The sequence below is a fragment of the Camelus dromedarius genome, chromosome 11 (genome assembly GCF_036321535.1).
Source record: "Camelus dromedarius isolate mCamDro1 chromosome 11, mCamDro1.pat, whole genome shotgun sequence".
Taxonomy (NCBI): Eukaryota; Metazoa; Chordata; class Mammalia; order Artiodactyla; family Camelidae; genus Camelus; species Camelus dromedarius.
The window spans coordinates 43135034-43149589 of NC_087446.1; the positions used below are offsets into that span (position 1 = coordinate 43135034).

General features: G+C 40.6%; 1 protein-coding gene and 1 non-coding gene across 9 annotated transcripts in view; both read left to right on the forward strand.

Moving 5' to 3' along the window:
* The window catches only part of GRIP1 (glutamate receptor interacting protein 1), a 612763-nt gene that overhangs the window by 495298 nt on the left and 102909 nt on the right, over positions 1-14556 (forward strand). For all 8 annotated transcript variants that reach the window (XM_031462799.2, XM_064491721.1, XM_064491717.1 and 5 more), the window contains 2 exons: positions 9477-9624; positions 11294-11463. In XM_031462799.2, coding sequence (XP_031318659.1) covers positions 9477-9624; positions 11294-11463 — 318 coding nt within the window. The remainder of the gene's footprint in view (positions 1-9476; positions 9625-11293; positions 11464-14556) is intronic.
* TRNAA-GGC (transfer RNA alanine (anticodon GGC)) lies at positions 10539-10612 on the forward strand. The gene has a single exon. It is a non-coding gene; the product is annotated as a tRNA-Ala (tRNA).

The window sequence follows — 14556 nt, forward strand, 5'->3', positions numbered from 1 at the left end:
GCCTGTGTTCACCAAAAGACATACTGGAGTGTTCATAGCATCGATATTTGTATTAGCCAGAAAACAGAAAATACCTAAGTAGTAAAATGAATAAATTATGGCTGGTTCATCCAGTGGAATATTATATAGCAATGAGAATGGATGATCTAAAACTACCCCTAACCATATACATGAGTCTTACAAACATAGTATTAGGCAAAAGAAGCCAGATACAGAAGAGTACAGAGTCTTTTTAGGAAGTAAGTAATATTAAACTATGCTGCTAGATGTCAAGACAGTGGTTACCTGTGAGTCAGGGGAGTGATTTAAAGGAACATGTGTGGGGATTCTTTGATGCTGGTATTGTTCTATTTCTAGGTTAGATCTGTTTAGTTTATGAAAAGCTATCAAGCTTTAAACTTACAATTTATGCATTTCTCCATATATTTGTTATGCTTAAATGAAAAATTTTAAAACACTGAAACCTTATTATCAGGGTACAAAAGAAAAATCAGTCCTGTAAAATGGAAGAGGAGGGAGGGTGTCAAGATATTCCAAAGTTAATAAAATTACTAGAGTGAGGCTGCTGCAGAGAATGAAAGTCAATCACAAATCATACTTTAGTGAAACTCAAGTTAACATGGGACGTATTACTGAATTTCAGTTGCACTGTTTGGACCCTTCTTCCAATACAGTAGCTGTTCAAGTTCCCCCTTTAGCTGCCCAGGAAAAACTTAGGATTTCAAATAGGCTTATTTAAATATGGAAGGTACATTTTTTTTGTTTTATGGGAATATGTTCCGAATAGTGTATTTCAATAGACAAAAATAAACCAGCATTTGTTTAGAGTTAAAAAAATATTTATTGGAGTTTAGCTCCTCTGACAAGGGCTGAAATTATTAATACCATTATTTGAATAGGCTATCACTAATAAAAATACTTTTAACTAGTGGGTAAGTTGAAAAGTCTCCCAAAGGTACTTTTTATCTGAAGGAATGTAAGGCAGGCAAAGCTATTACCAAGCCTAGTCTTTCTGCTACCCCCACCCCCCACCCCGGAGGTTCTAATTAAGCCTGGTGCTCTGATTGAAATGCAGGCTCAAAGTGGGAAAACTGATTAACAAAATAAAAAACCCAAAATGTTTCCCATGCAAACAGTCATCAGTGTATCTTATGTAATTACATAGCCCATAAATCAACACAGTGTGCAAGGGCTTCTGTGAGGGTGTAAATATCTTAATGACTAAGATGTCTTTAACCATGAATAATTTATATCTGCATGATCCATTTTTCTCAACCCTGCTTCACTTCAGTGGAATAAACTAATCTTCTGTCAGGGGATGGGCTCTTGATTATTTCTTTCTGATTTTTCTTCTGTTTATTTTTCTTATTTTGACACAGTCCATTTTTCTCTCTTACACTTTCGTAAATAAGGGTGCCCCATTCATCTGCCCTGTCTGCTTGCTTTTATTTTTCCTATATATCTTATGAGATATCTTGGAATCGGGCCAGGGCTTTTGGACTCGGGCTTTTCAGAAGGCTCTCTGTGGATAGAACGGGGTGGCAGCTGGGGACATAGGCTTAACACCACAAGGCAGTGTGCACTTCCTGATGTTGTAGTGCGGAAACATTTATTATGGAAAACAATTGCCAGAGAAGGCTAATGATCAATTAAGCGTTAGCATTTGTAGATCCCCTTCTGTGATGTGGAGATAACTGCCACATGGGTAATGCTGGAAAGCAGTGCTTGCTAAAATAGTGTTCTTTTCCTGGAGCCCATTGAAATAAAAGCAGCTGAGAAACATTCAGTTCAAATTCTGTCTCACCGAATAAGCTCATCCCAGCCATCCCAGCTCACCTTGCTCAACCTCCTCTGGTCCCCGTAGGTCTCACATCACTCCCTTGACATGTACCATAGAGACTTGGTAACGATAGTTACCTTCCTGCAGACAGTCCTATGGACAGGGAGATTCAGTCTCCTTCTGTGGATCGTGACATACTTGACATACTTTTTGACATACTTGGGTAATCTTCCTAGAAATCTGGAAAGATAATCCCAATGTTTTTATAAGCACTTTGACCCTACTATATTAAAGATTTCATTATTTCATTAGGTGGGATGCAGATTGCAAACATTATGTGTCCCGCTGTTATAAAGAAAACTAACTAGAGACTTCATGTGGTTCAACAGAGTAAGTTTCCATAGTGGAATCCTGGGTTCTATCGCACTCCCCCTGCCTTCTTGGCAAGGGATCCCACGGGCTTATGAGAAGGAAGGGATAATACATTTTCATCTTGGAGTCTCTGATACCTTCTGACGTTCCTGGAATACAGTTAGCACTCAGTAAATGTATTTTTAAATTCATGCTGCCGCAGGAATGATGACTTAGCCTGCAGACCTAGAGAGCCCAGTTCTGTGGGAATGTGAGGTGGGTGATCTTCTACCCTGACAAGAATCTAGTTAGGTTTTTCCAGCCTCCTGAGAGTATGTTAATCCTGCCACTGATTCACCTGATGTCAAAAGCATTTGGATCTGGTCTCAGGCATGTACATAAAATGCCAGCACACCAGGTCCCCTCCCAGAGGACCTTCCTGAATTGTCTAATGCCCAGCTTCTGCTAGAAACCTAAGTAAGGGGAAAGGCTGATATCTAGGAAAGATCCCCATGGACACATCCAGTCTGTACACCCTAGGATCTGTCTGTAGATCAAGTTGACCACCACGTTAGCTTGTCCCATTATAGAAACACCATCCTTGATTTGCTTTTTAATCTTATGCCTCAACTTTGATCAAGGAACAGCCATTGAAAACCACCCCTGTGTCCTATTATAAAAATGCATTGAGGACATTACCCTTATATCAGTTAGTAGCATCTCTATACAGAACTCCATGGGAGGGATGTTTTTTATATTGTAGAAAAATTTTAAGTGTAATTTATTTGCCTTATTTACCAAAATGGTTAGCTACAAAGATGCAATTTTTGCCTTGGCATTTGAGGCAGTTTCATTTTTTAGCATAGTTACTTTTTCTGATCATGTGCTAGAATCAGCATCTTCTGTGTCTTCTCTGTATTTAACTCATCATATATGTTTTATACACTTGTCCACCTTTTAGAGAGCCCTGCTGCAAGAATCCTTATTTCCACTATGGGGACTAGAAGACGTCCTCCTTTCCAACAGTGAGAACTGCATCGTTGACCATGTTTCCGATATTGTCCTGGTTTCTGAGAAGTTCAGTCACATTTTTTTAACTGAATCAAAATTCACATAATGTATAATTAACCACTTTAAAGTATAAAATTCAGTGGCACTTAGTATATTCACAATGTTGTGCAACCATCAGCTCTGCCTAGTTCCAGAACTTAAGCAGTCACCCTGTAGCCCCCTCTGCCCCCAACCCCTGGCAACTACTAATCTACTGTCTGTCTCTGTGAATTTACCTATAATTTAAAGTCATTTTTGCAATTCAGTCAAGGCATCTCTGTTAACCCTTGTGGGCAAGGCATTTGTAAGCTCTTTTTCTTCTTCCTGATTGCTTCTTTATATTACATTTTTTTTTTAAAGCAAACACCGTCCAGACTTTTGTGGAAAGAAATTGATCGGAGATATATACAAATAAGGGTGTCCTTCTTTTTACCTCCAGAACCACTCACCGCCCTCCTCCCTGCTACTCTGTGCTGTGACCTGCATTATGGGCTCCCATGCCCTCTGGCTCTAGTTGGGTTTAGCTAAGAGGGAATCATGGCAGAGATCAGAGGGAGGGAGGACAGTGATGTCCAGTGTCATTGCCTGGCTTCACCCTGTGGATTCCCTGAGGATGACTGCATCCTTTGACTGAAGGTCCCAGCTCCTGTCAGGTAGCCCTCTCCATACCGTCCTTCAGGCCTCGTGAAGTAAGATGCCCTGTTCCTTCTAACCCAGAGTATGGCATCCCTTGTGGTTTCCTTATAACCTGCCCACACATTTCTTAATACTTCCTTTATTAAAAATCTCATCAGATTATCCTGATTTGAGGGAATCATCTGTTGCTAGCTCATGTTCAGTAAGCTCTTGTCAGCAATCCCTGATCATCTTTACATGAAATAAGTGCCTTCTTTTCCTCATCATTTTTTTTTTCTGCCTAAGTTAGGACCTCCTTGCAACACAGTCTTGTTAAAAAGTTAAAGTTGTGCCCTGGAAACTCTTTAATGGGAAAGTGTCATATTATGTGACGAGGGTACGAAGGTGGGGGACCATTCCTCAAACGCAGTCTTTTGGATGCAAGTTTTTGCATCCCATCTTGACAAACATTAATTGTCTAGAATTACTTTTATATGTAGCAGTTCACCTCTTCTACTCATTGGTAGGAAACTGGGATTTAAATTCAGCTATTGTGTATTTTTATGAAGCTTATTAACCTCTAATTTTCCAGTTCCCACTAGGCTCTTACTTGCCTGACATTGCTACTTTTCTGAACAGTCATAGGTTATGAGGGTTAGAGAACTTTTATTGAAATTTTCTATTTTTTTGATACTTTTTCCTTTTATTTCAAAACAGTCTGACAGTACTAATAATAATGGTAGTAATAACAGTAATAGTTAACATTGTTCCCTATGGGCCAGGTCCTGTTCCATGCAGCCTCTCCCTTCCCCAGGGGTAACCTCTATCCTGATTTTTAACACCATACGTTATTTGGCAAAAGGAAAGTTTTAACAGGAGGGAAATTATCAATTATTGTTTAAGTATTATTATTTCCCTGAGTGCCTCTGTGATCTCTAGTTGGCCCAGTGGTTCAGACATCCTAACTTCTAAAAGGTAGTAAAGTGGAGAGTCAAGTTCACATTAGAAATTAGACCTCAAAAAATAAAATAAAATAACAAAATTAAAAAGGTTAATCATTGAGTTCAGTCTCCTTGAGGCTACGTCAGCCTCATCCTCTTCCTCCCTTGCTGTAAAAAATCCAGAAGCACCCTTTCAAATAGCCCTGAGAGTGGGAGAGGAGAGGGGAGGAGGCTGGGACACACCTACCTAAGCAGTTGTGTGAACTGTCGTTGAGGTCCCCTGAGTTTACAGGTGAAGAAAATGAGGTCTGAAGGGGGTGGTGCCTTGGGCCACATGGGAGGTGGCATGGCGAGGACCCCCTCCAGGCCTCCAGACCTGAGCCCAGCTCAGAATCACGCTGCTTCTTCCCTTAACCATGAGTCTACAGTTCTCTTTTCAGGGTCCTGAAGCGTTCTACTTTAAATTTTAAAAGAAACTCATTCACTGCCCATTAGGCTCCCCCAGATAGAAATATTGCACTTGCTGTTCCTTTAAAGCCTTAATGGGAAAGTCCTGCTTACAGAGAGACTGTTTCCTAGTTTCCATTCAGAGACATGTGCCAGGGCAGCTGCGAGTGCTCTCTCTCTCCCTCTAAACTAATGCTGGCAGAAGATGTGGTACCCTTTCCCTGTGCTGTCATTTCTTTCTACAAATAAAAAAAAAATTAATAAATTGGCATTTATTCTTCACTCTAACTGAAATAGTAGAACCATACAAGGATATAATTTCTAATACCTTACCAAATATAGAGGCCACCAAAAAAATAGTAATATAAGTGTTTATATTTAAAGAACTTTTGTGCATGCTAATAGCCTCTTTTAAAACTTGGATCTTAAAAAAATAAAAATAAAAATAAAACTCGGATCTTTATTCATGATGTAATGCTTTTAAGAAAAATGAAAACCTAATGTGCATCCTGGGTAATGGTTGGTTGTGGTTTTATAAAATTCACATCTGCAAATAACTATAAATAACTGCTTCTTAGAATAAAAATTCAAGAAAGAAAGGAATGTTGGAGGAATAGACTCATGCGGAAAGGCCTGTCAGGATATAGATTCAGCAGGTAACAAAAACTCAAAAGTTACACTACTAGCTTGAATGTGATAGGAGTTTATTTCTTGGGAGACTAAGCAACCTCTGAGGATACAGTTTCAGGAATCTACGTGTCCTCTATCGTGTGGTCCCTGCCCTTGTCTGCATGGTGGAAGATGCCACACCCGTTCTGGGCCACAGTGCATCAGCATGAAGGGGGAAGTGAGGTAGAGGAGGGCACAGCCATTCTTTTAAGACTGCATCGCATCTCACTTCTACTCACTTCCTGTTGGCTGGAACTTGGTCCCATAGTTGCACCTCACTGCAGAGGAGACTGGGAAGCATTGTCCTTAGCTGGGCAGCCGTTTGCTCAGCTGAAACATAGAAAGCTTATTACTAAGAAAGAAAGGAAGATGAGACACCAAGGAACAACTGTCAGTTTCTGTCATTTGTAAGAGGTTAAGTTAGAGCTAACAGAGAAACTTTATTACTTTCATCTGTTAAGCCCAATAAATTTATCTCTAGACCTGAGAAAATCATGTGGAAGAAAATATGTGATTGTCACCTCACAAACCTTTCTATTAAAATCTAGCAAGTCTGTGTGAAGTGATTTGGGAAATCAGTCCTTCTGAAATGAGCCCTTCTAAAATTCTGTGAAGACAATGTGAGAAAAGGCAGCACTAGGCCAGAGGTCACATGAGGTTCAACCTGAGCAGAAAAAGGCATTTCTGGGGAGCAAACTCCAGGAAGAAGAGGACAGCAGACTTCTGGGGGTGGAGCCACAGGCATCAGGCTATGTGCACTTGGCTTAGCAGCAGAACTTGGGCTATTAGAGTTGAGAGGTGGGAAGAATCAACTACCCTAGTGATGGAGGGACAACTAAAAAATCTTCGAGGGCCAAGCAGAATGCTTTAGTAGGAGGTCTCAGTTGAGGCAGATGAGGTGATAACCACCGTTGCAAATAGACACAGGGGCCACTCACTGTAAACTCCGTAGTGAGAGTGCGGCAGGACCCTGGACAGCACCGTGACCAAGCCAGGCACTGGAGAGAAACAAAGCAGGAAATGAGGGAGAAGGAAGAGAAGCCAGATGTTGTCAGTGGCCGAAGATCAAGATGTTAACACAGCAAGTTGAGCAGGACCACAAAGTTAGGTTCATGGGGAAAATTATAGCCGTTAACACCCCAGAACCACAAAGTCCTCTTAGTGGACTAAGACCTTTGGCTTCTTCCAGCTATTTTTAATGAAATTCTGCCCTGAAATTGATAAGAAGAGATGCAGGCCCTGAGGGTCTCTTAACCTTTTTTAGAACTATCACCAATCTTTTTTTTTTTAAATAGACTTTGTTTCTTAGAGCAGTTTTAGGTTCACAAAAAAATTGAGCTGTCCCACACACTACCTGTACCCGCACAGGCACAGCCTCCCCCTTATCAACATCCCCCTTATCTGCATCCCCACCGGAGCTGTGCATTTGTCACAACTGATGAACCCACACTGACACATCATAATCAACCCGCATCTATAGTTTACATTAGGGTTCACTCTTGGCGGTGTACCTTCTGTGGATTTGGACAGATGTTTAATGATATGTATGCACCATTATAGATACAAGTAATTAATAGATTGAGTAATTTCACTGCTCTAAAATCCCCTGTGCTCTGCCTATTCATCCCTCCCCTTCCCCTGGAAACTAATGATCTTTTTACTATCACCATAGTTTTGCCTTTTTCAGAATGTCATATACTTGTTTTTTAATTGACATATAAAATGTTGATTTATAGTGTTGTGTCAATATCTGGTGTCCAGCATAGTGAGTCAGTTGTGTGTGTGTGTGTGTGTATTCCTTTTCATGTTCTTTTTTTATTATAGACTATTACAAGGTATTGAATATAGTTCCCTGTGCTGTATAGTATGACCTTGTTGTTTATCTATTTTATATATAGTAGTGTGTATCTGCAAATACCAAACTCCCAATTTATTCCTTCCCACACCCTTTCCCCTCGGTAACCATAAGTTTGTTTTCTATGTCTGTGAGTCTGTTTCAGTTTTGTAAATAAGATCCAATCATTTAAGAAACATAGTGCATACAAGTGCATAGTGCATACCTGGAATATGAATGTTGTTGGCATTACTGTTCTCATCTTTACCTTATTTAAGAAATATCTTGCTTCATCTGAACTGAAGATGGTTCTCTCCCATGGAACTTTTAACTTTATGACTCAGTGAATACTGCCTGCACTTTAGCAATAGGAATGCAGATTTCCTAGTTCACCCTATCTGGGTGGTGGCTTGGTGTTAAAGATGTAGTTTGCAGAAAGACAGAGTTGTATTAATGAAGTCTCAAACACCAAAGCAGTAGAAAGTCATAAAAGTACTACAGACAATATGCAGTCTTGAAAAATGAGATGACTCAAAGTCTTGAGGTCATAATATATCAATAATTATAATAATATTCTCAGTGTATAGCACTTTATTAATTACAAAATGCTTTAACTATACATTGATTTCCACTGTAATAAACGCTGAGGAAAAGGTACCATTTTCTAGGTAAGCAAGCAGCCTTAGAAAGTATTAGTAACTTGTCTAGGATACCATGATCAAAATATGTCCAAAAGAAGAATTAAACACAGGGGTTAAAAATCCATGTCCAGGGCTCTTTCCTGTATGACCTCTGCCTTTTCTGAGCTTTGAACGATGTCATGAGTCTCACTGTTTCATGCATTCATTGAACGACCACTTCTTGCACAACTCCTCTGTGCCAGTCATTATGCCAGACACTGAGGATGCTGTGAGGGACAAGGCACAGTCTCTGCTGTCACAGCAAGCTTGCTGTCTGGCGAAGGACACAGGCATTTGATCTACATCCGTCACAGCAAGCTTGCAGTCTGGCAAAGGACACAGGTGTTTGATCTACACTTAAATTGAGAGACATTGAGGTGTGTGCTACAACAGCAGGCGTGTAGCAGGCTGTGGGAGCACATGAGAGAAGGATCTCACCAAAACATGGTCAGGAGAGGCTTCCCAGGGGAACTGATGTTCACACGGGGTGCCCAAGGGTGAGTACAAGTTGAAGGAATGAAGAGAGTTAGGTCTAAGCTGAAAATAAAGCATGGGTGAAGATGCTTCTGAGGGAGAGGTGCCCTAGATCAGGTCCAAAGTAGGGAAAACCCAAAGGATTTACGAAGTGAACTTAGTGTAAAGCCTTCCTCTTGCTGGGCTACTTAGAGAAATCATCTGTTCATCCTTCCTTCCCTACCTCCCTCCCTCCCATCCACCCATCCATCCATCCATGTATCCATCCATCCATAGTAAGTGCTAAGATGTTTATTGAATTAATTAATTCACTTTAAAAACTTTTCTTGAGAGACCCACTATGTGCCAGGCACTTTAGAGAGCATAAAGATGCACAAGACATTATCCTAACTGATGTGAAGTTTATGTTTTAATTGAAGAGACAAATCCATGTACATATTACTGTAATCCAAGCTGGATAGAGCCAGGGTCCTAAAAGATGCCCTAAGAAGTTACCACTCACTGGACGTGGGGATGTTATATGGAGGGAAATCTAACAGAACAACACCAGACTTGAACATTCTCCACCTTTTTTGTGTGTCTGTTTGCTTATTTGCTTCATTCTGTTTTGTTTTCTGAAATTTGTCCTTCCACAGATTCTGTGGCAACAGCATCCGGACCACTACTAGTTGAAGTTGCCAAAACTCCTGGAGCCAGCCTTGGGGTGGCCCTAACTACCTCGATGTGCTGTAACAAACAGGTCATTGTCATAGATAAAATCAAATCTGCAAGTATTGCAGACAGGTGAGTGTCATAGAAAGTGCCTGCTTTTCAAAATTGCCTGTGTGTTAAAATGTACAGAGATACAGTTATATATGTATATACACAATACGTAACTCCTACATGTGCATACACACACATACACACACAAAATACGGCTCCTCTGCTAGTTTATATAAGTTTCATGCACAAAGCAAGTTACTGTTCTAGAGCTTAAAAATACACCTATCTCATCAGCCACGCTATGCTGTAATGTTGCCTCACCCAGATATTTGCTGTGGCCTTTAAAAATGGGGGGAGGGGGGACAAAGTCAAGCGGCTGAGCACATTTTCCTGCTGTGTCCTAGGGCGGTAGCCTGTTTTTGGTTTAGGGTAGCTAAGCAGATCTTTATTGTGTTCCATGCCGAGAAGTCATGGGTTTTCTTGAATTGTGAACAGTTCAATCCTGCCATCATAAAATCATATTCCTTTTTTCTTAAATAAATAAACCTGTTTTTAAAATAATGTGATCTTTAAAGAAAAGCCCTCCACTGCATTGTATGTTCATCTTAGGGTTTCACACTCTTCAAGAGTCCCTGAAAACATCATTCATTCCCACGACATGATAAAAATGCACGTTCTTTACGCTGAGTTCTTTTTCCTAATTAATCGTTTAGACTTACAAGAAGGGGGGAGGGGAAGACTACCATACCACCTAATAGATTATTTTACAGCTTCTGGTGAGAAAATCCCCACCTCCCATGGCTGAAACACTCCAAGTGCATCCACATGGAATCTTATTTTTAGATGGAAGGGATGGCTTGAAATGCCTTTTTTTGTCTTGAGAAATAGACTATTGTCACTGTGGACTATTGAACGCCCAAACCCCCTGCCTGTTTCCAGTCCTCTTCTCCATGTGCCTTGGCTCTGCCTGGTGAACCTCCAACTCCGATGGAAGGGGAAGGGTGTAGCTCAGGGGTAGAGTGTGTGCTTGGCATGCACAAGGTCCTGGGTTCAATCCCCAGTACCTCCATTAAAAAGATAATAAATAAATTAATTAAAAACCTTAAGACCTTCCCCCCCCCAAGAAAAAACCAAACACAACTCCAGTGCAATCACCTGTGACATCCCCTGAAGTGGTCAGTCTACAGCTCCACTGTGGTCTTAACTGCGTTCAGCCCTTGAACAGTGATGTCCCCTGCCCAGGCGTGCTCTCCAGTTCAATGGTGCAGGATGCTTTAATCATCTCCCTCCACTTCTTTTCCCTTCTTCAGAGAGGTAAGCAGTTTAAGTAGCTGTCCACTCGGCTAGTACGTCAGGATGCTATTTATCAACTCCTATCTATTGATATAAAAACCTAGGAGGAAAAATCACAGAGAATAGTCAAGGGGAGACCTTTTCCTGTTCTTCCCTCTGCTCTGCTCACTTCCCCTCAACTTTTGACACTACCCTCCTCCAAATAATATATCTTTATGAAGGAGAAGAGAAAAACATTTCCTTTATTTTTTTCTGTATTTTCTAGAAGGCTTTACATTCCTGTTCATACCCAAGGTGCTTAAACATCTGACAGGTGGAGTTTCCTATAATATGCAAACCCTTCCCTTTTTTCTTAAGTAAAATGAAAACTGTGTGAAGTTTTCACTATGAAGGGCATGAAAGTCGTGATCTGAAGAGGAAGGCATTTCATCGTACTGACACTTTACCCTTCCCGTAGATGTGGTGCTCTGCATGTGGGCGATCACATCCTGTCCATCGACGGAACCAGCATGGAGTACTGTACGCTCGCAGAAGCCACCCAGTTCCTGGCAAACACCACCGACCAGGTCAAGCTTGAGATTCTGCCCCATCACCAGACCCGCCTGGCCCTGAAGGGACCTGATCATGGTGAGAGGATCCATCTGGATAAATCTCTTTTATCTTCCCCTTGCAATGATTGCTTCTGCAGCAGAGTTAGAAGGCAGCGAGACACTGAGTTTAATTCTGCTTTTGTCATTTCTTTTTAAAACAACAGGTGATCTTTGTTAACTCGTCTTCATCTTCCAAATCCCTTTTCCCAAGCCGCAGGTAATTTACTTTAAACCCCCAAATTGAGGAAAGAAGCATTGTTTGAAATAGAATTTTCAGGCTTGTACTATTTGATTTTTTTTTTTTCAAGCCTTTGGTGCAAATTGAGTGTGGAGAGAAGGGAAATCATTTGACTTCCTGTTATTTCTATGACATTTCCACTCTGCTTAGAGGAGAATAAAGGCAAATAGTAAAACTCTCCCTTTCTAAAAATAGCTATAAAGTGAGTATTAATGGCAGACCCTTCAAATATCTGGAGCAAAAACACAGTTGCATGAGGGATGACTGTCTCTACATTTTCGCTGCTTGCCAGAGTAGTTTTTACCATAGGAAGGAAGAACAACCTTTCTGGCCAAGTATTTTTCCTGGGAGTATCAGAATATTTGACTACACGCATGCGATAACAAGTGTCACCCAAGGGAATCTGCATTTTCACTGTCTTGAAGCTCACAGATATGCTCGTTGAGTATTTGTATAGCATCCCACCTGGGCATCTTTAAATAAAGCCTGGTGCAAGAGAGAGGACTTTGAGCCCAAAGTCAAATAAAGAAAGACTCTCCAGCAGAGTCTTTGTTCCAGCCCCTCCTCCCTCCTTTTCCTTAAACTGAGCACCGTCCTTTTTTATTCCTTGAGACCAAATCCTTGAAACCTCACTAGTACTACCAGGGCATTCTAGAGGCAAACACACACACATTTCTGTATGTTTAGCTGGAGAGAAGAATTTTCTCTGGAACTTAAATTTTGCTGACGAGGAGGTCACTTGTATCCTACGTCTCCCACCGACTAAAACACAGCGCACTTTTCCACAGTTTGAAAAAGAAAGAGGGACCAAATAATTTTCATACTGAATGAGTCAGCTGGATGCAACCTTTTTTAATTAAATGGAGCTTAGACAGCCCTGGAGCTAATGAAAATCTCTAGTACAGCATTCCCTTTATCAGATTTTAATTTTGCACTTTGGAGTAAAGAAATGAGGCAGCCTGGGCAGGTTATAGACAGAAATTCAGCCTCATTTGAGTGGAAATGATAAGGCGTGTGATTCGTGGAGATGTTCAGTTCCTGTCAGGGGGCTGTGGGAGCCTTTCCCACTCACTGGCTGAGGAGAGAGATTTCTAAAACTGTTAAATTCCTTCTCAATTAATCTGAAGTCATGACTGGACTTGGAGCACAGCAGGTGTCATGGTGCACACGGCACAGTGCTTTTTCAGCATGAGATTTTGTTTGGTAAATTCTGGTATCAGCGAATCAGAAATGTGAATAGACCCTATAAAGCTGTCATTGTCTTTAGCAACCTCATTTCCCCCACCTTTTATTTGCCTTGCATACAAATCATAAATAGTTCAGATAGTTTCCACTCATGAAATATTAACTATCTTTACCTGCCAAGACAGTTTGAGAAGATGAATTTATATACTAAAATGGATGGAGACCAAGAACTAATTTTTTTTTTTCTTCACTGTGGAAAACCTCATGTCATTTTTTATTTTTCAAAGGGGTGAAGAGCTGGTAGTTTAAGTGATTCTAGCTTCCACTTCTGACCCTATCATCCACTTTTGTTGAAAGTTGTTCACCATCTTCCTTATCTAACATACAGGCATCTCCCCACATTTCATGTTAAAATCAGATTTGTATTTCCAAGAGGGAGTAAATATTGGTTCTTAAACATAATTAAATCCCAGTTAAGAAGGAGAAAAAAATACCCCCAAAATGTTAGGATGTTTATAATTCTCAAACTTCTGTTTTGGTATGTAGTAGAATTGGTTTACATAGTTCTACCCTTTTTCCACAAGAAAGTGCTGGTTATTTTTTCAAGACCTCTGATGGCTAAACAGCACATCTCTCATCCTATGAGTGGATGGAGATATAACATTTCCCAGATTTTGCTTAGCAACAAAGCATTCACAAAGTATTTTCAGGGAAATATAGAAATGGGCACATCAATCAGGAATAGATTAACTGTGCCAGTTGCTGGTGAGTAGCAGCATGTGAAAAACCAGCAAGAGTGAGTTTTTAAAGAAGTCAGAAATTGTTCCCATGAAGGGTCTTTGGGAGACATAGTCATGACTGAAGGAAACTGAGACTTTGGAAAAGAAAATGTGAGCAGAGTCATGAGGTAGGATACATTCACAACGAGGAGGACTTCCATTCCTGAGCTCTGGGAGGAACCATCAGAGTAGCTGTTGCCTACACCCTTCACCTCCCGGACAGGACAAGAGGGTGCAGTTAGAGGGGAGAACAAACAGAAGTACCTTCCATACCTCTTACAGTTTCAGCCATGATATCACCATGGACTGAGAGGGAAGACATTTTATTTTCACCTGCTGTTCATTTATCTGTGACAAAGGACTTGGGAAGACACAGTGTAGTGTGCTGGCTGAGGGCAGGGACTCACAGTCAGACTCTCAGAACTTTCATTCTGGCTCCACCACTTGGGAACTCAGCAAGTTACCCAACTTTTCTATGCCTCAGTTTCTTCGTCTGCAGATGGGCGTTATAATAATACCTACCCCACAGGTATATTACAAGTATTTTCTGAGATAATTAATGTAAAAGCACTTAGCACAATGCCTGGTTTATAGTGAGTACTCAGTGAATAATGACTGTTATTATCAGGACCATTAAATGGGGGAATGCAAATGAATGTTTTTTGCAAAATGAAAGGGCATGCCAAAAATGTAACATTTTTAAACTGAAATACTTGCCTAATATATGAGTATCGAGTACACCACGATAAAACAATAGATTTAAGGTGCACATTCAATACAGGCAGTAGCTGTCTTCTCTGACCAACATAATTTGCTGAACGCCTTTGTACTCGTTATCCATGGCATACGGTTTTGTGCATTATCTTATATAAATTTTGTCTCTTAATTATTTCGTACATATGACGATTTAGACCCCAGTAGTAGTTCA